Genomic DNA, 24,705 nt, shown 5'->3' with positions numbered 1-24,705 from the left:
TTATAATCAAATAATTAATCTGCAATTATAAACAATATCCAGGCCTAAGACTTTCTCCCTCTCTGTGCAAGAGTGGATGTGGTTGTTCAAACAGTTAGTGATTCATGTTATCCTTTCAGAATGCTACTCACTCCTGCCCAGTGAATGATTTTTAATGCTCATAAAGGACTAGGAAATAAGGTTTGAATCTGCGTTTTCAGCTGCTTGTTACTCTGAAAACTGACTCAGGCAAATCGGTTATTTTATCAAAATCTGCGTTCAACTTTACCATTCCTTTATCTGATTTTCTGATCAAATTCTGAATGTATCCACGTCCCTTTCCTCTTTCTTATATTAAGAGCTATTTCTGAAGGCACACATTGAAGAGAAGTTTAAGAACACTTTCAACATGCGTAAGGTTCTGTAACTCTGTACTGTGTATTAGGCTTTGATTAAGTAACTACAGAATGTGCCAAACTCTGCCCTGCTTTTCTACCCGTCCTTGCCCATACTGTGGTATCAGTTTTACTGTGCAAGCACCTCTGGGCAGAGGCTATATCCTGTTATTTGTACTATTACTTAAAATGCTTTTGGAGGAAGTAAAATAAAAATAATACCATTTATGACAAAGTATAAGCACATAAATGGTAGAAAAGCTTTTGAAAATAGTAATGGATATTTACCTTACAAACAGGAATTTGTGTTGAGAAATTGTTGTATTAAAAAAATTAAGACCACAAAGAGTACATTTACATATTTCAGGGCAATATTACAACTAGTTACTTCAACAAACAGAACTAAAATCTCCTTGACTAAAAATATTAGTTGAAGGTTACAATTTTGCTTCAATTGTAAAAACAATGTCTAATATAGCTTAAAGTTGAGTCAGGTCCATTTTAAAGGCATGAACAGTAACTGAAAATATTTTACAACACGGCTGAGGATCAGCAATGCCAGTTTTGTGACGTATTAGTAACAAATTAGTTTAAAAGATGGTAAAAAATGCTGTTGCCTAAGATTTCAACTCCTAACTAGCCTATTGGTTTTGTAAGGTTGTGTCCTATTTGCAATTTCCAAGTAGTATCATTTTCTCTATTTTTGATCTGTAGTTGAAATAGTAAGTGAAACTTAACATTTCCAGATGGAAAAAGCAACTCCAACCTGCAGTTTCTTCTCCTAGGCCAGCCACTACGAAACAGCTTTCAATGCTGAGCCCACTGTGACTTTTTTCATGACTTCAAACAGATCTGACCTGTGTGATACTAGGACTACATTAATAGGAAAACAGAAAATACTACATAGTGCACAAAGTGGATTTATATCCTTAAACACAGATCACAAATTGGAAAGAAAATATGCTTCTATAACATTCTATTCCCTCTCTTCCCTAAACAGAATTGGGAAGTATGGCTCTGAACAGTAAGTTACAATAAAGTAACACAAGTTTGCTTTCAAAGCACAGCATAATCTTTTTTTTTTAAAGTCAAGAACATCCATTTATTAAAAGTTCTTTCTGCTGCAGTTCATAGAGCCAGAGTGAAAAATATTAATGTAGCCAAGAAATTAATCATGGCTCCACTAATTCCTCTTCTCTAAAGGCAACTGAATAAGTGTTGCTCTCACTGTATTGCATTGGTTCAGTAATGCTTTCAGTAGCTGCTTTGTAGCTACCTGTATGCTCATTTTTTTCATCAAAAATTATATGAAGCAGCATAGTCAAGTATGTTCAGGATTTAAATGAATATTTTCAAGTGAACTTAAAATCCAAGGAGATAATGTCCTAGTAATTTTATTCCATAATAACCCAAGTTATTAATATCAACTGTAGAAACATCAGTGCATGAATACATTACATTTTAATACTTCTAGCAAGCTGTGCTGTTTTCTTCAAAACCAAAGTCCCCACTTAAAGAATATACTAATTTTGCTTGTAAAGAAACCATTTTTTTTTTCTCATGACATAGCAAGAGTCAGTACAGAGTTTGTCTTTAGGCAATAATCACTTGTAAACTTGAAAGTCAGCCACAAGTCTCAAAATAATGCTTATTATCAAATAGCGAATAACTTCTTCACCAAAAGAATCAAATGCTTTCTCTTAATTACTGTGTCTAATATACCTAGACCTGCCAAATATACCATGATACATATAAAACTCAAGTGATAAAGCAAGCAAATTGTCCTGGTTTGGCCTAGCTTTAAACCGTGACACACATTATTTAGGACTGGCTGAAAACAAGATCTTTATTCTATCTGCACCATCTTCTTGCCTCTGCCCTTTTGCCTGCCTCACAGTCAACTCTTAAAGACAACAAATTATCAGTATCTTCCTATCACAACACATCATAACAGAGGATATATAATTAGATCTTCACATCTGAAAACTGAAGATCAGCCTTACTTCACAAGTTCTGCTTGATAGCTGAATCCAACTCACCTAATCTTAAGAAAAACCTCATCCTTAAGCAAATACGGTTAATTTTATTTAGGAAGCTTCTTGACTATTTAATCATAATTAGTGGAGAGCCAGATACAGTCTGATATTATGTAGTTTGTGACTACAAAAAGAACTTATAGCATCTCCATTCATTTCTATTTACAGCAAGTAACTCAAATTGTAATTGCAAATACACAACACGCTGCTGGCACATCCTTGAATGTGGCCATTAAAACAGTTGGGATTAAGCAGCATCTCAAATCATCATTTAGACATCAATGCTGTTCTTGAAATGAGGTATCCTTTATCTGACCAAAAGTTGATGTTTTAAGAGAGGACACCTGGAACGTCTCTTCTTCACTGTCAGGGCTTCTTCTTCCTGCTCTGAAGCTTAGCTCCAAGTAATTATTTTAACAGCACACAACACCGAGGAATGCAGCATCCAGTACTGACAAAACCCACTAGTGCTTCCATCTGGCACTGAAGCTATCGCTGCATCCAGCATTCCCCACAGCGAAGGATGCCCATAATAAAGTGTCAGAGATCAACTGATCCTTCTGTAAAATAGTTGACTTTAATGCCATTTCTCCAGTTTTTCTACTGAAATGCCAAAAGTGAATGGTCTTAAATACACTGCACTTCAGTGAAGACAAATAAAAGGCACAAGCAGCTTAAGCTTTACACATGTATTAGTTACGAATTCCTGATGGTGAAAGAAGCGCTACTTAACTAATATTACAGGCTCAATACAGAACTTCTCTCTGAGATCTCCAAGTAGCTTTCAAAAGCAGCTCACCAGCTTTTTTTTATTTTATTTAAATAAAGGAGGAATTAATTTATGCTGAGATGATACCATTCAATCAATGACAATTCCAGTCCAGGATTCTAGTTAGTGCAATACCCTGTATTTCCATGTATTCTTTTTATCATAGCCAAGGCATAACTAAGTTTTATTATTTTCCTGTATGGTTTTACTCTATCCTGTTCACTCCTGCACAAGTCCTAGATATTTAATACATTATAGAACTTTTCTTTGTAAGGGAATGTGCATGTGTACACACATTCACAGAAAAATAGGTCAAGATAATCACATATATGTTTAGCAAAAATAATTCTACAGAGAAACCTGAGCATTTTTTGTCCTCTTTAAGTAACAGGAATAATGAGATCTGCCTCTATGTCAACCAGTTATGTTCAAGTTCATGATTCAACAAAAAAAGGAGGAATTAAGTTTGTGTCTGCCCTTCTGTTTCCTACTTCTTGATTTGGTCCCACCTACATATACATTGGGAAACCCTTGTTCGTAAGCTGAACTACACATCAATCTACACTAAAGCGCTGGGAGGAGAGAATAAATGATTACTTAAAAACAAGACCAACAATGTCCTTACTAGAAGTATCCAGGTAGCGTCTTCAGGTGCCCAAGAAAATGGATTACTAACCTAGTTATAGGAAATTCTGAAAAATTTAGACTGATTTAGTAAGATCTTGCTCGTCTTTAGTGTGCTTGTACACAAAGTGTCTGACCGTACCAGTCACAAAATAATGGTAAAGTAAGCAGACTGTGTGAGAAATATTTGGAACCTTCTTTTGCTCTGTATTTATGCAGTACCTAGCATAAAGGTCTAGTCCACAACCAGATACTGACTCCTAGAATAATTCAGTAGCCAAATGTAAGCAGAAAAGACAAGCTATAAAAGAGCCAAAATATCATTACTGAATTAGAAACACTGTACTTCAGTTTTCATAGTCAAATTTTGGGGCTGCAAAGACCTATTCCAGACAAACTTCATGCAGTACTATTTCACTGCTATGGGTAACAGCCACTACGCAAAGCATGAACAAAAAGCTAAGACAAGTTTCCTAGCTGGTGCACACGTGTTAACAGAGAGAGGTCTGAATGAAGTCCTCTCAGGTCTTCATCCAAAAATCTGAAGGGGTGGGCAGGAGGGAAGGTTTTGTGAAAAAGCAAGGAGTATTTGCAAGGTAAGCAGAGAAACAACAGTTAAGAGACTTCACAAAACTCAGTACCATGTACAAAGCGTGTATGTGGTATTGTGCTCGGGAGAACTGAAGCACTGCCTTTGGCTTTTAACAAGAGTCCCAGGAAGGAAGAATTTAATCTCAAGTGCAGTTCTAGTATGTGCATCTTACAACCTCAAAATTAGGGCATAAAATGACTACAAAGACTTCTAAAGTCTATAGGAACCAGCAGTTCAGTTCACTCAACAGAATCACATCCTGAAATGAGAATGGGCCAGGACATAATATAGGCTGATTGATTTTAATTAATAATTATGTCCAAGTTTTAGGAAGCAACTAAAACTGCAGGCGAGAAGAGGCAACAACATTGTGCCTCATTTGTTTAAAATCAAAGGCTTCTTCAGTGTTTTCAAAGTAGTCAGGTTCACTGCTGTAATAAAAAGGGACCTCACTGGAAGGTTAGTGTTGCTTCACAGCAAAAGGCTTTTTCTCTCAACTCAATTTTGTAATCTTGTTAGCCATAGTTGGCAAAAGAAAATACTAGGAGGGGAAAAAATTGTGTAACACCTTGAAATGCTCTCAAGAGCACTAGTGTGAACAATATTCAGGAAAAAACATAATTCAAGGAAACAGGAGGGATAAACCCATTACTAGAGAAAATTTCTGCTTAGTTTTAGGAAATGGACAGTGCAAATATCCTAAGGCACAGGGAATAAAGATTCTAATTTTTATGGCACGACAAAAAAGCAGAAAGGAAACAAGGTCTAGCCCAAAAACTAACCACTGCATAGTCACAAAGAAGTTTCAACAAACCCCCAATTCTTCAACATATCATTTTTTTAAAACAGATTTTAGCATTTAGATAGACTTCAGTGACTTTCAACTCCAAATTACCTCTTCACCAACTTGCTACTCTTACTAGCACTTCAAATTCCAGATAGAAACAATTGCAGTCCATGTTCTAAAAACATCCAGAACGTGAAGTCTGATGCATCCTCCTGTACTTTACTCTGATTTTTAAACCACTTTTAGCATTTAATAAGAATAAGCTATCCTCACTGTACCAGCTTCAAGCATTTCAAGTTAACATGGCCATGCAGTTCAGCCCTTTAACACGTCAGTTACCAAGGGACTGGAACCACCTAGAAAACTGAGTCAGAAGATCAGTTAAAAAAAAGATTACTGTGCAATTATTTGGAAGATTAATTCATGTAAAATACAATACTGCATGCCTGTTTTAGAGTCTATATCGCAAGAGTTAACATTTTCTTATGCTACATATTTTTCTCAGTGCAAACAGTCCTCCCTTAGGAGGGATGTACTGATCTTATACACAATATACTGTATTCACAACTTGAGAACTGAGACCTTACAGGAAGGTATGCACTCAGGAGAGAGAGGAGAAGGAACACAAGAGGGAAAAACACCAAAACCCCCTATCAGTCAAATTATCAGAGGTGATTAAAAAAGAGAAAACTTCCACTTGTCTTTAGACCCCAAAAGCTGTTTCTAGTTTAGTCTAACTACAATCTTAATTCTCCAGAGGGTGTTTTGTATTTTGGACCTCATCAGAAGAGGAGCCTTGCAGCCTGCGACCTTTGATACCATCAGGGAACAGATGTTAAGACTGTTTCAGCTCTGCCAACTTTACCTAGAACAATGAAACAGAGGATCTTCTAGTGTACAGCTTCAAAGCACCACCAGGTAACAATGCTATTCTGATTCTGGGAAAGATGCATCAGTTTCAGAACAAGACAGCCTTCTCTCTCAACTAAAACCTGGTTTGTAAAGAGCATCACTGTGAAATGGCAAGTAGAAAACAGTTACGGAATCCCCAAAAGGTATAAACAAAAAACCCCTAGTTCCTAGTGCATTTTATTCTTAGTCAGGCGTCTCAAACCTGTACGAGTAGGCTAGGTGTCCTAATGCTCTTAACAATGGCCACTGATTCTTCTGAAGTACCTGTCCACTGGCAGCACCAAGCCAGTGAAATACACAGTTTTTAAAGTTTTACTTCTCTCTTGCTCTTTTTCTTTTTTTTTTTTTTTTTTTACATACAAGAAAAGTATGATGTCAACATTGCTAATGGTACTGGAGAAACAATTGGAAAGTTATTATCTGGCTATTGCATTTATTTCCTTTGGAAATTTTATGAACATAGTTCTAAGTTTAAGTTCACAGAGCTGAGAACAGTTAGAAGCAGCAGTCAATCAAGAAAAGGAAAGCTACAAAATTAAACTTTCCTAGTAAGTATTGAGTGAAAATTAGGAATGAAGAATACAGAAGAAAGTTACAGAAATAAATCAAAGGCTCCTGGAAGCAATTTTTTTTTAACATGCATTTATAAATTTTCTTGACATACAATTTATTTTACCAGCTGATGATTTCCAGGCCTACAATAAAAACCTCACAGGAACATAAGAGGTGGAAAGCTGGTAACTCATTTTGAGAGAATCCTCCCCTCACAATGAAATATATAAAGTTACTCATAATAAGCAACATTTACCCCTCACCCTACCCCTTAAACACTGTATTTTTTTTTTTTGGCTCAATTGAAAGGATTAGCACTGAAAAGAAAAGCTTTATGCATATTCAGGATGTTGATCATTTTGATTTTGTTGAGTAATAAGATTATTCAGCCACATTCAGTACACAGCCACATAGGAGTTAGTGGTCCTACTAATTACACAACTCTCCTCTTTCTTATTGTGGCTATGTCCGTCCAGGCTGCCTCATCGTAACTGATCAGTCAAAACAGGGGTGCCAAAACATTTCTATGGAGTTAAAAAAAAAGTGTAGATCTTTACTCCTAAAACAGATGTGTTAAATACAGAAAATCCAAAAGATGCAGATAATTGAATCAGTTTCCCAATTCCAGATAGCTAGTTCTTTACTACTGTTCAGAAGAGGCACTATTTCCCCAAAGAGTAAGTGTGACAGCCCCTTCCCCCAATGCTTACTGTGAAAACCCTGCAGGTCAAGAAGCCCAGTGTCTTCCAAGAAGGGCTGTAACATCCCCAGCTGTAAAGATGGGAGCAAACTACCACCATGTGTGCAAAGGCACCACCCCTTTTACTCTAAGGGCTCAAATTCCTAAATCAGACTAGGACGACTTCCAACAGACTACGCTCTCATTCAGTATAAATCCAGAAGCCTACAACTAATGTTGTAGGGCTACTGCAAAAAAGAATTCATAACTCCAGATAAAAAAATTTCTATATAAAATTTAGTAATAATGCAACTTTAGAAGGGGTCTTCCTACTGTAATGTAAATATCTACTGTTTGTCAGTTTTTCAGATTTGATGCCAAGGTGTTGGCTGAACCTACCAAATCAAATGGGATGCCAACCGATTTGATGCCAACAGTTAGATCTAATGACACAGAAACGTGCAGCTCTTGAATTGACTGCTTCTTAAAAGCATTCTGTGAGATTTACACTTCCATACAACTTTTGTTAAATAATTTACCTTGCAATAAAACTGGGGATGCAATTACAACTACCTCTTGGGCATAAATACATCAAACCATCAGTTTTACCTTCTCCTACGAGCACATTTGGTTGACCCTTTCCTAATGCTTTCATTTACTCGTATTATGAAGACTGAGAAAACCTGAAATTTTGGTGATCTGAAACACAGTTATTATCAACTGTACTGCTGAAGAAAGTATTAGGTGTGAGCATGTGTGCAAAACAGACAATTTCATAAGCAACATGTAAACCAAGCCTTTTCTATCCCGGTGTGACTTTGAGTTTGTATACATCTATAATCAAATCAATCTTATTAAAATAATTAGCTCTGTGAGAACCATAGTTCATTAAAGCAGATTGCCTATAAATTTGAAACTAAAAGATACTAATATTTTCTGTTATTTCTGCACATGCTTATAAAATTGAACTGTTCTTACTCTCTCTTTTCCCCTCTCCCCCTCATTATCCCTCTGCTGCTTCAAAAGGTCCGCCTCTCGTTGCTCCTTCCCCCTCTCCTCATCCTTTCTTTGCTGGTTCTTGGCCTTCTTGGTCCTTACCTCGCTCATTTTCCCTCTTCTCATCTTCCCTGCGCCAATTCATAGCGTCCACATTCTTTCGTCGTTCTCTCTCATCCTGTCTCCACCGCTTCTTGATATCTTTGTCCTTAATTTGCTCATTTTCTCTCCTCTTCTCATCATCCCTGTGCCATTTTATTGTTTCTGTATTTTTCTGCGGCTCCACGCTTCTTTTGAGATAGTCTTGTCGCCTCCTCCTCTTTTTTAACATATCCCTTTCCCTGGCACGAGCCTGCTTTTCTTTCTGGGAAAGAAAAGCTTTACGGGGCATCATGAGCTGCTGCTGTACCTGTAATAATATCGTATCCATGGAATAATATACTATACATGCACTCAGTCAGGCACCAACAACCCTCATGTGGAGCTGAATACTTCAAATACTAAGCCAAGATAATTTACTGCTTCTCTTTCCTTCATAACCCTCTGCTGGCTCCATATTAGATAATGATGGGCAAGTTGCGATGTTCAGCTCCAGGCACAACACCTAACTGGCACCTCTGCAGCTGGCGCACATCCAACAGTGAAAAGTCAACCCCCTAAAATCCCCCTCCTAAGCAGTAGGATTTCTTTTCCCTCCCCCTTACAACTCCTCCCACAGTTTTTAGCAGCCACTTGGCATTGCTGCACCCCGTTGAAGGAACAGGCTGATAGGAGAGTTGTGAAGGAAACTTGGAAATGTTCAAACCTTAGTTTGTTCTCTTACTGGAGATCTACGGTTGATGAAACTTAAGGGTGCTTACTTATCTTTTCAGACCTCCATCTCCACCAAATTTGGTTGAAAATGGCCAACTTTTTTCTTGGCTGTGAGGAGGGAGTGGGGATTAGGAGACAAGCCACAATGTGAAAAATGGTGTAAGCTTTGTTTCCTCGGGAAACCCGGCCAAAACATTAACTGCAGTTAATGAAAAGTCCTGACTCATCAACTCAAACTTCCTCCAAGTATGTTATGTCTTGCTATTCACAAGAACAAAGGAAAAAAAGAATATGACTATTTACTCAGAGTTTCTGTGGATAGCATTCCTGATGAGTGGAGCTTTTTGGTTTTGTTGTTTTGGGTTGGTTTGGTTTTGTTTTTGAAGAGGTGTCAGTGAAGACTACCTTTTAACAAATCGTTTTACTTTTGGTCATTTCTCTGTAGTCACCCAACACATTCACATCTTTAAATTTACTGGAGTTAATATCTGCAATTTTGAAAAAATGGAAAACAAAGCAGACCACAGAAAGCATTTCTACTATTACTAATATCCTTTAAACACTCTTCTGTACACATGGAGGAACGTTTCAGAATGTCAAACTGCAGTTGTGGCCCAGGTTTGGTGGGTTTTTTTTTTTTTTGTATGTTTTTGAATTTTTGTTTACAAGAGAGTTTTGCAGAGATCTAATCAAAATGAGAACTGCAGAAAGGACAAAATTACTAGATTAGAATACTTAAGCAAAGCCTAAAACAAAATGAAACAAATGTACTTTTAAAATTTAGCTACCTTATGGAAAGCACTTGTTCCCAGCATGCAATACTCCATCTTTTTCCTACAGAAAAAGCAATGTTTCAAACCCTTATTCTAAAAGCTGTTCCTTTTCCCTACAAAATATACCCCCACACACACTTAAACCCACTACTCTAGTCCATTGCCTTTGTTAGGTATGTATCATGATCCCATGGTTTTCATTCCAACAATTCAACCCCAAATTTCTTAACATCCATAACAATAATAAAAGGGAAGGGCTGCAGCAGAGTGAAACAGCATAATTTTAAAAATGCATGCAGTTTGGTAACAAGTTAGTGCATAAAATTCAGATTATGCTAAAAATTACTTCATTAAAACGTGTAGGATAGCTCTCTACTAGACAGCCTGTTTTTAAGTATTAAATATCTCTCAATAACAGTTATCATTAAAATCAGAAAGCAATGAGAATCCAGGATCAACATCATCAGTGCAACCCAGACACTGTAAATCTTTAAAATAGTTTTCATTTCTCTATCGGCTGTATGCCAGTACTACATTACTGTTGTTTACTAGAGCAAACTTAATAACTTTTAAAACATACATTATTATCTTTATAATTTTATCAGTAACCTGATTCTATTCCAGTAACAATACCATGTTAAAGTAAATCATATTTCATGCACATGATTCTCCCCTACTGCCCCCTGCCCAAGGCAAGTACTGACACTGAAAATCTGTCATTTTAAAAAAAACTCTTCTGGGACTAATGGTTATATTTTCTTTCATTTGGTTTTTTTTGTTTGTTTTGTTTTGTTGTTTGTTCCCTCCCCCAACTTTGGCTTTATCCTTTCATTGTTTTTAACTACAGTGTTCCTCCCTCCCCTCTCTTTATACATATCCCAGCCCACTTTGACAGACCAATTTACAGACAAATGATAGAAAATATCTTAATAAAAAACATTTCAGTTGAATTTCCAAGATTAAACATTTTAATTGAGATTCAAATAAGTAATGTCAGACTCTAAGGAATAACTTAAAGGGACATCCAACTTAAATTATATATCTTTGAACTTCCATATCACAAGTCACAGGTTTTTCCCCAGTTTATTTCAGCATGAGAGAGTACTTCAGGCAGCTTGGTCATTTCTCTTGTAGCCAAAATCATCTTTCGTTTTTGCCTCTCTTGGTTTTAACAGACCAAAAGAGGGAGAGAATATTTAAACTAGGAAACCAATTAATATGCAGTGAAGCTGCCAGACTGCCTGAGCTCAAAGCTCCCCACACCCCCAATTTTTCTAGAGTTCCAAGCTGGTGTTCCTTTAAGTTCAAAATGTCCAAACGCCAGAAGTAAACAGTCAGAACTGTCCTTTCAACTTTTTCCCGTACTTCGCCAAATGAAAATCTTAACTCTTCCCAATCTATTCAGTACATATTATGAGGCATTTACCTCCAAAATTAATGGTGCTTGGGCGTCTCAGACTCATTGGACAAGTTTCATGCAAGAGCCTCCAAAAATAATTCTCCTTCCACAACGCCCACCTCAGCGATTATATTACACCTACTGTGTGAGGCCAAAGCCCGGACATAGAAGAAGGATCATATCCTGCTGTACAAAACAAAGCGTTAAAGACAAGAGATAAGAAACGTAGTAAGGGCAATCTTACATTTATAATGTACGTTTCATTGTGAAGGACTCCAAAGCTAATTATAAACCACATTTACTGTACCTTTACTGACACGAAGCTACTGTAGAGTGCACTCCAGCAAGTTAACAGTGCTGCAGGAAGTTTTAGCAGGTTTGTGGCTTAAACAACAGATTCCACTGGGTGATGCTACTGGAGGAATATTTTGGTGCTCAGGTTTCAATTAAGTTACCCAATTCAGAAATCCATCAGGATACAGAGACTCCTATTCACACTTCATATAACCTTTTGACTGAAGTGGTTAGGACCTCAGTTTACACCTCATCTGAGCTATCAGTATCAGCAGCATAGCTGCATCCTGTAGAGATGAGGTATACTTAGTACCAACAGCACTTGTTTGCACAGGTAATTTTTCCTAGAAGGTTCCCATAGAAACACAGTCCCACCTTAAATAACAAGACTATGGGGGATCAAACAGGTGACATGGATGTCAGCAACAACCCTAGGGACATACATTCATTTGGGAAGTATTCAGATTAACATTTTCAGTTACAATGCTGCTAGTAGGAAAATGTGAAGTAAACTGGTTTGGGTAATGGCATGTAAATGATTACATTTCTGTAGGAAGACTGATAGCTCTTCAACTCCCATCACCTATGAACAGAAACTCAGTCTTGTACAGACTGAAAACACAAGACATAACATTAGTATCATGAAGTCTGGAACAACCAAATCTAAAGTTTATAAAAGCAAAATTTGTTGAGTTATTTATAATTACTTTTCCAAGTAGTAAGGGTTTTTTTCTGTTTAAAATTGTTAGGAGTTTAATCTCTGTTGATTATTCAGACAGAACATCCACAGCTTAAAGTACAGATTGGTTTTCTTCAGCAAGTATGGTTTCAACAGAAGATACTAAAATGTTCTAACAAATTTAAAAAGACAAAATTCTTAAAATACTTCACATTGAGGCAAAACTGAGTATCACATCTGCCTTAACAAGACCACTAGCCATATCTTCAAACAGGTAAGGATGATGGGCTATTTTGTTTCCTACTGGATTATTCTCTACCTACAACGCAGAATTTGTGCCCCTGTATCTCTATCAAGCCCAAATTACCTCTCTCCCACTGAATCCTCATTGCAGAAAGCACACTGCTGGATGAGGACTGATCAGCCTTGAGAGCAGATCAGTGACTGTACCACTCAAGATACAAATACTGAGCACAGGGAAGTACTTCATCCCATACTGGGCCTCCCGAAGTCTGAGCATCATTTCCCTGCTCTGTGTTGCTGACAAGAATCACCAAGCATCTGGCATTTTTCTGACTTTATATAATCCAAAATTCTTTTGTTTTAGCCTTTTTTTTGCTAGTATTTTAAGTTGAATAAGTTTTGTTTTACGTATAACATACTAGCACATATCAGAGCTCAGAGCAGCTGTATATTCCTAGACAAAATGAAACAAGGCTGTTCGTTTCTTGATACTGTGCTTTTTATCTCCCTATTCCAACCGCATTTAAAATAACGTCTACTTTTAACTATTTGCCCAGCTAACTGCATTTAATAGCATGCTCTAAAATGCCAGTCAGAAACGGATTTGCAAAGAAGTGTAACACCGAGTGAAATCTCTTAAAATACAGGAAAAATATGCAAGAAAATTAACCTACAGTTCCCACAGCAATAGAAAAGCAGCTTCCTCACGTATGCAGGTTACATGATGCTGTATACTATGATATGTCTAATATTTTATATTCACGTGAAGACAACGATGGCCTGTCCCTGCAGCAAGGTGGAGGCTGGGACTCTGGGACCTGACAATTCCAGGACAGCTGAGCAAGGAAGGAAGTCAGGAAGCAGAAAGGTATCTCAGGGAAGAGTGAGCAGTTCAAAAATACCAGAAGCAGAACCATCAGGGAGAACAGAGATGCTGGAAGAACTGAAAACTACTGCAAACTTCCCTGAAAAGGTAAGAGTTGCAATTAAATATCTCCCCTCCCTGCACTGGGTGAACAGTCTACTCCCAACACATCTATCACTCGCTTACATTAAGCATTTTCACTTTCTTCTGTTGGACTCTTTCCTCCTTATTTAAGCATTGCTGGCCTAGTTTTCAGAGGGCTGTGCACCCACATCTCCTGTGAAGGTAATGAGATTTGCAGTTTAACAGCACATCTGAAATGCCAGACAACTAAGGGCTCATTTTTCAAGTCCGCTATAATCCTAGGACCGGGGCTGTTTTGTAACAGCGTGTGCTCTATTCTCATAGCAACATTTCAAACAGAGCGCACCTCCTCAGCCTTATCAGCTCAACCATCAGCAACACCAAGCTTCTGCCCATGTAACATGATGGTCTCCAGCTAACTTCTAACCAACACCTCTCAACTCCAACTAGACAATGCTGTGTGTACAGCTGCCACATTAGACCCAGCACGTAAACTCAACTTTAAGCTAGCACATCAGCAAGCGCAAGCCCCCCAAGCCCTTTCACTTGTGTCTGTATCCAAAACAGGACTAGGCACATTAGAAAGATATAAAGTGAACAGAAAACCCAAATCAAACCCTCTGGAAAAACCTGACATGTTGTTTTGAAACTAAGATTATTGGAACTGAAGGAAATCGACAAATTTATTTTGCTATCTGGTCAAAGCATTGTAAAATTTTTTCAGCACTGTGCGCACAGAACCACCCCAACCACCGCTCACGGTCAAATGGTCTATTTCTTAAGTCCCTTTGTCAAAAGAAAGAATTAAAAAATATTTTAAAATCACTTTGGAGATTAAATCAGCTACCTTCAAAAAAAATTTCAAGTTGTCTGTCAAACAAAAAGGACCATTTCACAGCACTTCTCTGGACATCCTATGTAAATATTCCTTCAGGAGAGAAGTCCATCTAAAATGTGGTACTAAAAAAAAAACCCACTTAAAATCCTTTGGAGGAAAGTCTTAGGCTAAAAACCTTAACATGCTGTTTCAGTGGTTATATGCAGTTTTCAGCAAGGGCTTATGAAACTCTGTTTTATATCTCTTTTTTGGAGCTTACTGTCTAGGTTCAGCTTGGTGACTCTTGCACTAAGAACTCCAGCTTCCCATTGGAGAAAAAACTTCCATGGAAGACAGTTCTAGTGAAAGGAATCAGTAAGGATGATGTGTTACCCTCCATTCATTTTTTATTTAAAGGTGAAAAAAAAAATCTTCTGCAGTCCAGCAGCCAGGGATCTGATCTTCTAAGTCACACACTTCTCATTCTTGCTCGATTTCTGGAATTTTCCACTGGTGCCAGAAGCTCCATCTGGTGGGTGTGTACACTAACTGCAAAACTGAAAGGGAATTAACTATTTCCTTATCAACTTTTGTTTAGTAGTGAAAGTTCTGTACACTGTGTAATTTCTATGCCCCAATATAAAACACAAAATGGCCAAATTTCGATTGCCCTGGGCACCACAACTCCTTATTTCCACTCTTGATGAATAATCTGCTACCTGACACTGCTGGGAATTTGTGTTGGGTTTTCTTATTTTGATGAGACAGGCTGAAGTATGTTAAAGAATGCTGCTAGCTCAATTTGAACATTTTCCTAAAGAAGTATCTTTTGAACACACATGATAAAAACCACAGCAATTCTGGCAATCTCTACTGTATTCTGAAAAGCAGTTTTAAATTGTATCCATTCTCTAGGGCATGCTATACTTCAGTGTATAGGAAATTTTAAATTAGAGGCACTAGCAGCTCAAGAAATAGGCTTACACACCTACTGCCATCTTAATATCTTTTATGACTGTTCAAGATCTCAAAAGATAAACGTTTATATGCATCCATATACATGCAGTGGAATCAATATGTAATATACATACTCAATATGACAGTCTCACTTGTTTAGGGCTATTTCTTCAAGATTTCAGTTTTAAATGTAATAAAACCTGCACATCTTGCTGAAATTTGAAATCGAGACTGAAGATCATTGAAGCACAAAGGATATTATTTGCTTACACCATGATATCCACACTTCAGTGATCAGGAAAAAACGCTGCATGAATATGCTCTACAATTCCAAAATAATCCTCATCTAGATTGTAGCTAGGCATGAACAAACCCAGAATAAAAATTATTTTGGAAATATAAGCATGTTTCATGAATTAGCAGTTACCATTTAAATTACATCAAGAATCATCTTGAAATTTTCAATCCAAAACTCACAAAAACTACCGGATAATTAAACAAAGCAGCACAGAAGCATCTGTAAAATGTGCAAGAACAAAGCACGTAATCAATATACACATAATTTATCATTGGATTACACTGACTGTGAAACTGCAATCGGATTAGACTGCAAGTGAAAACGGTAGTCTGTTGTCCTTGTGTCATGTTTTCCTGACATCACTGTGTCAACAGCCAGAGCAGAGACCTGATCCAACTGAAAAGGAGTGGTTTTCAGGCAGAGCAGTTCCTTTACTCACCCAAACAGAAGCACTAAGACTGGTCCAAGTAAAGTGGCAGGAAGCACGGCTCATACCACCCCTTCCAGTGGCAGCACAGAGAGATTTAAACCAACAGTGAAACTGTATCCCTTAGTGTGTCCTAACTAGTAAAATGCATTGCTTGCATGCTGGTATAAGTGGCAGAACAAATCAACGAAACAAAAGAGAGCATACAAATACTTTTACAAGCTCATCCAAAACCCTGCCAATGCATGCTTTCTCAGATAGTAGATATATTAGATATTGACGGGATCTCGCCAACTGGCTGGCATCTGAGTATTTAAAGTGTAAAAATAGTCAGCGAAGTAGGCTGATGCTAATTGTTTTTCCTTTGCCTTACCACTTCACACACGCTATGCACAAATGCTGGCATTACATGATTGGGTAAAGTCTGTAAACAAGAGCTTAAAATCAGTCTTACCACTTCACATTTCTTACCTCTTTCCCTTTCTGTCTAAGCATAGCTCCCAAGTGTTCCAGTCCCTGACTACATTCCAGCGTTAATCCACCTCAGCTACTGCTGTCTTCGGTCTGACCCAGGAACCTTCGATATTCAAAAGGCTTCATAACAGCAGCAGCAGGAATAGGGAAACAAAACAAAAAAGATCACAAACTTAAGTTTGACTTTTTAGCAGAAAAAAAAGCATTTTTAAGACAATTATTTTGCCTATTAGATTTCAAGAGACATTTTGCCCCCTTACTGTTGCTGCTATGAATCTGCATTACTAACAACTTCTTTGGCCCAGCTGCTGCACAAGCTAAGAACTATCAGATCCAGAGTCGCATCAGAAATCAATACTCAGAAGAGGTAAAAAGGGGTGAAAGAAAGAATGCCTGAAGGCTGAGGCCTGAAAGAGAGAAGTGGAGCTGGGGGTAGGGAAGAAACATCAAACAGTGCAGCCAGGCTTGAGAGCATGCCCTTTCCTACATTTAAATGACTGGAGGAGCTGAAGAGTATTACTTCAGTGGACAGGCTGTTTACACAGTTACTTCACTTCCATTTCTTGTGAATTGTTTTAGATACTACTTGAGAAGTAGATTTGAAATGAAACATTTTGCCACATGATCTGGAGAGTCAAGAATCTGCAGATGTGATGTGTTCACAGAGTCAATGACACAGGTTTAGGACCCAACAGCCAGTATCAGATTTCATCCAAATCATCTTTACTGCCACCTTAAGAAAAAAAGTAAGAATATAAATGGTGGTAACTGAAAGTGACTCACTGCAGAAAAAATGGTATTTATTCCATTCTTATTCAAAACCATCAACCGTCATACGCATTCAAAAGCACTAATGTGAAATAGGAGTGAGACTAAATTCAAGCCTCATGTTTGCCTTTCAACATCAGCTAGCTATAGTGAAGCTCGGAACAATGTGGGTTTTACCTTGAGGCCTACGGCCCTCAGGGAGATAAATTAGTTACACCCTCCCTAAAAATGTCTTTATTCAAATCTGGAACATGTATTCAGTTTCTATACCAGATCTAAGTACTTCCTGAAAGCTCAAAATGAACAGGTCAATTTGGCCATCCTGACTAGGAAAGCAAGGGCATTCTTCCCAAAACGTGCCAGGTGAGTCAAAACAAACCTTCTACATACTCAGAAGGTACAGGACTTTTTAAAAACTAAATTAACATAATCAGAGTTATTTTTCTTCCACCAGACATTTACATTACATTATCCTTAACCCAGAGCCTTTTACGCTCATCTCCATTGCTTATACTATTATTAGGAAACAAACTTGTATCAACATATTTATTTATATGAGCAAGACTACCTCCACATTAACAATTACACTCTTACAATTATGTTAATAAAAAACATAACATATGTAAAAAATATCTAAGCATAGAGCAGATTTTAATTTAATATAATCAAAAATACTGTAGTGCTTGTTTAGATACAGGCCAACCTAGTGAGCTGTTTTCTTTTGTAAACAAGCATGTTACATGCATCTTAAAAAAAAAATCCCAACAAACATTACATTATTAATATACAAACTCAGATGAACTAATAATTTAAAAATTACCCCATCTTTGCCCATGCAGATAAAGCAGATCAAATGACACGTATGGACCACACTTATCAGCTGATTAATTGCAGCCCTACAGCTATGTACTGCCTCCCTCCTGGCACCCATGTCCTACAGACCTTAGACTATGATCCGCATCACCTCTGATACTGTTCTGTTCATTCCCGATGTATAAAATCTTGTGTCTCTTGAAATCGACTTCAAGTAGTGGAGTAAAGAGAACTTCCCCTTTCTGGGAAAAATAAACAAAAAACACCCACCCCAATGAATTTCCTATCCAGTCGCTAGATCTGATTTGCGGCCACCTTAAAATAAATACGTTAACCCATGGCCACTGTCTTTGCTCCCACAAAATCCTTTGTTCCAATTTCTTTACTTCAATCAAATCAGCTGCCATCTTAATAAAAAGTTATTAAATACACATTTGGACTATATGACTTTTGACTACTGATAAGATTCTGATAATGGCTACGTATTCCAGGAATGCTCCTTTAAATTTTAATATTTATTTTCAATATTTACTATTATTATGGGAGTGGTAAAGCTGGGTTGGGAATAATCATCTGTTAATTCACTCCACAGTGTGTCAGAAGCACACCTTACCTTCCACAGAGAATTTGTACGTGCATTCATCTAGAATTTAATAGCAAATTCACTAACTGTAGAGTTCACTGTGGTAAGTACCTAACAATGATACTTTATACTATTAAAGCTTAATTAAAATGGTGTTGTAATGTACCACTGTAAGTGACACATACCAATTCTGAAAATGCTAATGGGCATCTTCTGACAACTGGTAACTTCTATCCTACGTATACAGGAAAAAAAAATTGTTATTCATCTTATCCTGAAGAGCACACACAGTCTTGCTAGATGTTTTGTTTGTGCAGCTGATGCTTAACACTGCAGGACACGAACTTTCCAAAACAGTCAAGAAGTTCCTCTCCTGTGAAGGTTTTTCACTCCTAAGCACTCTGAGCAGCAGACACTGTTCACCACTTCTCTGTCCTACCTACAGGCAAAGGCAGCCACCTTCCCTCTTCCCCATCCCCTGCATATCCAAACAACACCTCCCTCCTAAAACTTAACACAAGGGATCTTACAAGCTCTTAATGACTTTTAAGCTCTAGTAGTTCCACACAACATACTTGCAAGCATAAATGGTAGTAACCTAGAGATGCTTTCTATAAACCCATCTGATGGACCATCACTTCAAGTTAAAAAAAAAAAAACAAACTTTTTTTTTTAATAACGGGGCACTAAAAATAGATCAGTTTGCAATGATCTCAGAGTTGTCCCCAAACACTGGAAGCATCTCATTTCTATTAGATACCAAAAAGTAATTTTTAACAGTTAATTAAGAAATAATATTAATTTTATTAAGGGGCAGCTTCCTATTAAAAAAATAGTACAAAAACATTTCGCTTAGTATTACTTTTGGAGGAGAACAAGTTATCCATTGTGTGTCAAAAACAACACCTCTATTTTGACTGAAGTTTATTTAAGTATTTGCTGTAATAATCTTCAGGAAAGCTAACAATCATGTTACAACCATCAGCCTCAGGTGCAATTTTATTAACAATAGTATGTTTCTCTTGCGTGGTCTCTGTATAATGTTTTAAGATTTCACCACATATCATGGTAGATGCTGATGTGCTGATATCAAACTGCCACCCAACATCTGCAAATGCATATCTGAAAAGGAACCAAGCTTTGGTTTGGTTTGTTATTAAAAGCAAACAAAAAAGCTTTTCTGTTTTTTAAACAGGATGATCCATCTTTCTCACCTAGAAGGATGGCAACTTGTAATTATTACAGTTACCAGAGTCCCCAAGTGAAAGTTTTTCCAAGTAGCTGAGACCCTGCAAGAGGAAGCAACGCTGGTGGCCTTGCAGCACATCCAGGCTGTGCTCACAGGAGCCTGCTAAGGTTGGTCCACGCTACCCTGACAGGTAGGAATCAGGTGTCTCCATTATGTCACACCTTGAACCCCCAAACAGAAATAGAAAATAGTAGTAAAAATAGACAGAAACACAGCTAGTGAATGCAACCTTAAAAAAAGGGAATTTCTCTCAAAGGAATGAAAACCTCTTTCACACCTGCCAAATGGCTTAAATACATCCCATAAACAAAGAATATCAAAACGTCAAAGCGCCCGGTTACCCGGCCTCTGCTCCGGCCCCAGACAAAGCACCCGGTGCCTCCCCCACGCCCCGCGCCGGGGTCCCACCGCCGCGGCCATGCGGCCACAACGCGTGCAAAGAGCCACGCAAGTTTATACAGCAAACGGCACCACAAGCCACAAGCAAGTTGTGCTACAACCGCTAACATCCTCCGCAGAGCCCCGCAAACCCGCCCCGAACCCTCCGACCCCTCTCCCCCTCCCGCCGGCTCCCACCGCTCCCCTCTCCCCTGCCAACCCAGCACCGCCCGCCCACCGCTCCGCCAGCGGCCCCCGGCCGGCAGCCGAGCTCGGCCCGGGACGGCAGGTACGGCGCCAGGAGCACGCCGGGGCCCGTCCCGCCCGGCAGCGGGGGGGTTCCCGGTGGCGGGGCCGCAGCCGCTGCTTTGCGGCCGCGCCGCCGCTCCCCCCCCCACCCCGCCGCAGCCCTGCCCGGCGCGGGGAGGGCGCCCCCTACTGCCTCCCTCCCGCACTCGGCTCCGCGCCGCCGACGGGGCTGCGGTGCATTTTGGGTGGGGGCTGGTATTTTTCTTCCAGCGGTAAACCGGGAGCAACAATACCGATTTAACGGGGGGTGTAAAGGGGCACCACCAGCATCGCGTACGCCGTGGTATTTGTTTTGTAAATCTCGCTGCACCCGCCCCGGGCTGCAGCCGCCAAGTGAAGGGGGTGCGTGACAAGGGGGGTGCAGCTCCCGGCAGCGGAGCGAGGCTTTAGGGCTTGATTTCCCCCGCCTTTGTCTAAGACACGGTGTCGGTAACCATAGCCCAGGGTAGGGAAAGGAGGGACGGGTGAGTCAACGTTGCTCCATCCCGCAGCGGGTGCTGGGCTCAGGACCCAGCCGCGGATCGCGCCTTTTCCCGCGGGCAGGGACACGTCGGCTGCCGGGGGGCGGCTGCTCCCCATTCATCGCCCGGCAGCCAGCGCTGCTCCCCCACCTCGCTCCAGCACCAACTCCGCCGGCGGGGACCCGCGCCCGGCTGCCGGCAGCGCCGGGATGCTGGACCCATTCACCCACTCAGCATCCCGTTCACTTCGCCTTACCGCCAAGGCAGCCCTCGCCATCGCAGCCGCTCTCGGGACACATCCGTGTGTGGTCCCCCCTCCCGGGAGGGGGAAGGGAGGAGGCTGGGACTGCATCCGCCGCGCGGGCCCCGGGCAGAAGGGAGGGAAGCCGGCAGCATAGCGGTCCCCGCAGCCGGCCGGAGCAGAACCGGCCTCCGTTAAGGCGGCGAAGTCTCTTCAACATGTGTGCGGCCGGGGGAGGGGGCCCGCCGGCCAACTCCGCAGCCCACCGGCTGCAGCGGGCAGGGCGGCGGGCTCGGCGCGGGGCTCCTGCCGCTGGGGGTGGGCGCGGGACTCCCGCCCCGCCGCCGGGGTGAGAGACCGGGGCTGCCGGGGCCCGCGGCACCGCCGGGCGGAGGGAGGGAAGGAGAGAGGGGGTGGGCGGGGGCTGCCCCCGCCCGGGTCGGACCGCGGACTCACGCACACACCTACCTGACTGGGGCTCTCCTCAGCAGCGAGGGCGGGCGCTCCCCCGGCACCTCTGGCTGGGGGTGGGGGTGCGCGGAGCTGCCTCCCTGGCGCCGCCCGGGTCCCTGGGCGGGCGGGCGGAGCGGAGCCGGCGGCGGCGGCGCGGGGGAGACAAAGGGGGCTGGATGGCGGGGAGGGGGGGGGGGGGGCGAGTGTGCGGGGGGTAGCCTATGGTTGAGCGGGTCCCGGGGGCGGCGGCTTCACTGGGCTCGGTCCCCGGGGCGGGGGGTGTGGGGCTCCGGGGCGGGGGGGTGGGGAGGGGGGGGGGTGGGCTCCCTGGGCGCCCTGCAGACAATACAGCCGGGTCCCTCCTGCCCAGAACCTGCCCAGGCCAAGATGGCGGCCGAGAAAGAGCGGAAGTGACGCGAGACTCTCATTAGCATACGGGACTCATTGTCCGGCGGGAGGGGAGGGGGCCGCGCCCCGGGGGGGAGGGGGCCCGAGCCCCGGTGGATTCCCGGTGGCCAGGCCCCCATCCCACCCCGCGGGCCGCGCCCCGCCGGCGGCGGGCAGGCGGGTTACATAACTCCGCTGAGCGGGAGACGGGGGGGCTCTCGCGAGAGAAATGGAGGGAGCTGCCGCTGGCGGCGGGATCTACCCCGGCCCCGCTAGGAGGCGCCGCGCCCTGCGGCTGGGGCCGGAGAGGCAGCTGACGCCGCGCGGTTATCCCTCCGCCGCCCCCAGCCGGGACTACATCCTGTCCTGAGGGGCCTCCGCCGCCGGGGCGGGGGCACGCTGCTGGCGAGAAACCCGCCCACGTGACCGCGGTGCGCGCACGTGACCGCGCGGCCGTGAGCACACGGTCTCGTGCCGCGCCGAGCGGCGGCGCCTCAGGGCGAGCCCGCCCGACTCCGCGCGCCGCCGGGCCGCAGCCCGCCCCCGGGCCGGGGCGGGGCCACCCCGCGCGCGGCGGCCCCCGGGGACCGCGCCCCGCCCGGCCGCGCGCGGAGCCCCTCACGCGCCTCGCCGCACACCATGGACAGCAGCCGCCTCATGTGGGGCCGGGGCCTCGAGGCGGCCCGTCCCAGGCTGCGGGCGAGCGGCCCCCCCGGGCCCGCGCGGGCCCTTCCAGAGCCATCGCAGCGCCCTGCGGCACGGCCAGGACCGGTGGGCCCCGGAGCCGGGGTAAGGCGCAGGCCGGGCTCAGGCGAAGGGAGGGCGGCTTCCAGCGAGCGCCTCGCTGGGGTCACACTCTGCAGAACCGTTCATAAACGATCGGGATTGATCAGGAGGTTTGGTGAGGTGACAGAGGCCGTGTCTGATTTACACGCTGCTGCACTCTCAAAGCTAAATTTATGATAGTATGGCTTAATTTACCGAAGACAAGCAATCATCCAAAGGTGGATGCGTGTCATGTTTCTGGTGAGCTTTGTGCATACGTGTTCACACACATACATGCGGTAGACCATCAGCTTCCCAAGTGTCATTTGAGAGGGGTAACATCTGGATCATGACAGGACCCCACATGCCATTTGTCCTTCTAGGTCAAGGCAAACATGCTTAAGATTTCTTCAACAAACGAGGCCCGATTCTATAGCACAGTGGAAAAAAAATCTACAAGTGGAAGGGAATGATGGCTTTTGTTACTTCAAAAATACACAAACACTTGAAGGATGAAGTAAAGCGTAATGCCTTCCATCCTCAGCATTCAAAACCTTTCTGGTTCAGAGTGACACGTATTATAGTTAAGCCTTACAATACTAGAAAGAAACGTCTGTGCTTTTGAATCATTGCCTGAAGTATAAAAGCATAGAAAAGTTGTAATAAATTACTTAGGCTTCATAAAACTCAAGGATCTCCTACATTTTCAAGTGACTGATATCCTGAAAATGTATACACCAGTGTGTTCATCACAATTCACGTAAATAGCCTTTATGAAGAATTTAGTGACATTTTATTGTACTTGATAGCTTGCTTTAAGACTTTCTAGTTCGGCAGAATTTAGAAGTAGGCTATTTGTCACTGTCTGCAGATCACACCTTTATTTCACCAGGTACTTTCATGGTATCTTCACATTAGTGGTCATAAGAATCAGTAAGGCACAGAAAGAGTCTTTTACAACGGAATGGAAATACACAAAACTTACCTGCAAAAACAAAGCTTGTGCTTCAGCGTTAAAAGGGTTTCTAGAATGGAGGTGCTTAAAAGTTCCTCTGCGATAAACGTATGTGAAATATGTCTCAACTAAGGAAGACAAAGGAAGCCGGTTTGTTTTTTCTATACTAACTTCAGTTTGCCTTCCGTGGCAATGGCACAATTAAAAACATATGTTGGAAAACATTTCTGAAGTGTTGTTAAGTCAGTACCATATTCAGAAGCTATCAGCTAACTTCACGGCCCCTTAAGCCAGTTTGATTGCTATTGACTACAACACACAAGCCCAAACAAACTTCAGGACCTTCCTATTTCAAGACTTTGTTGTTTATGCTTTACTACTGAGCACTTTTTAGCCATCACTTATTAGTGGTGCATTATAACACACTTTTACTTACCTAACTTGTCTCTTACTGGTCAGACTTCTGTTTTCTTCTTAAAATTAATTAAAGTTTTAGAAGAAAAGGAGAAATGTTTGCAGCACATTTAATACACAAATATTGCTACACAAACTTTCCTTCTTTCACAAAGCATGATGATGAACAATGTAAAAGGTTTGGAGTGAAGAATGGTAGCTACTGCAGTTGCCTTGCCTACTGCGAGTTGTACGTCCATCTGATGCTTTTGGTTGCACAGAAGAACACTTAAATGTGAAAATGAATTGTAGTAACAGAAAACAGGAATGGAAGTTAGCAAGCACTGCTTGAGGCTTGAGTCTGCAAGACATTCTTGGGTCATGTGGTTATTATGCCTGGAAGATGAGCAAGGTTGGAGAAGATTGTCCCATTGAACTCACTGTCTCTGTCACTGCCATACTTCATGGCTCTAGCATGGATTTATTACACACAGAAAATAAATGTC

At 41.8% G+C, this 24,705-nt stretch overlaps 2 protein-coding genes across 11 annotated transcripts in view; one reads left to right on the top strand and one right to left on the bottom strand.

Moving 5' to 3' along the window:
- BCAS4 (breast carcinoma amplified sequence 4) overlaps positions 1-14,722 on the top strand; it is a 66,059-nt gene extending 51,337 nt beyond the window's left edge. The window contains exons 6-7 of one of the 4 annotated variants that reach the window (XM_068416051.1): positions 13,292-13,495; positions 14,564-14,722. In XM_068416051.1, the coding sequence (XP_068272152.1) occupies positions 13,292-13,495; positions 14,564-14,575 (216 nt within the window). In that variant the 3' untranslated portion in view covers positions 14,576-14,722. Of the gene's footprint in view, positions 1-5,939; positions 6,101-7,686; positions 7,835-13,291; positions 13,496-14,563 lie in introns of those variants that run through there. The other 3 variants (XM_068416053.1, XM_068416052.1, XR_011049490.1) reach the window with 3 other exon arrangements.
- Positions 1-22,067, bottom strand: part of ADNP (activity dependent neuroprotector homeobox) — a 31,765-nt gene extending 9,698 nt beyond the window's left edge. Inside the window, exons 1-5 of one of the 7 annotated variants that reach the window (XM_068416043.1) lie at positions 21,715-22,067; positions 16,442-16,564; positions 11,334-11,492; positions 9,923-9,968; positions 8,424-8,730 (exon numbers count right to left, since the gene is read on the bottom strand). In XM_068416043.1, coding sequence (XP_068272144.1) covers positions 8,424-8,730; positions 9,923-9,961 — 346 coding nt within the window. In that variant the 5' untranslated portion in view covers positions 9,962-9,968; positions 11,334-11,492; positions 16,442-16,564; positions 21,715-22,067. The remainder of the gene's footprint in view (positions 1-8,423; positions 8,731-9,922; positions 9,969-11,333; positions 11,493-16,441; positions 16,565-21,714) is intronic. The other 6 variants (XM_068416044.1, XM_068416046.1, XM_068416045.1 and 3 more) reach the window with 6 other exon arrangements.
- Between the last annotated feature and the right edge of the window lie 2,638 nt (positions 22,068-24,705).

Source organism: Nyctibius grandis, chromosome 19 (assembly GCF_013368605.1).
Source record: "Nyctibius grandis isolate bNycGra1 chromosome 19, bNycGra1.pri, whole genome shotgun sequence".
Lineage (NCBI taxonomy): Eukaryota > Metazoa > Chordata > Aves > Nyctibiiformes > Nyctibiidae > Nyctibius > Nyctibius grandis.
This window is presented reverse-complemented; position numbering and strand designations above follow the sequence as displayed.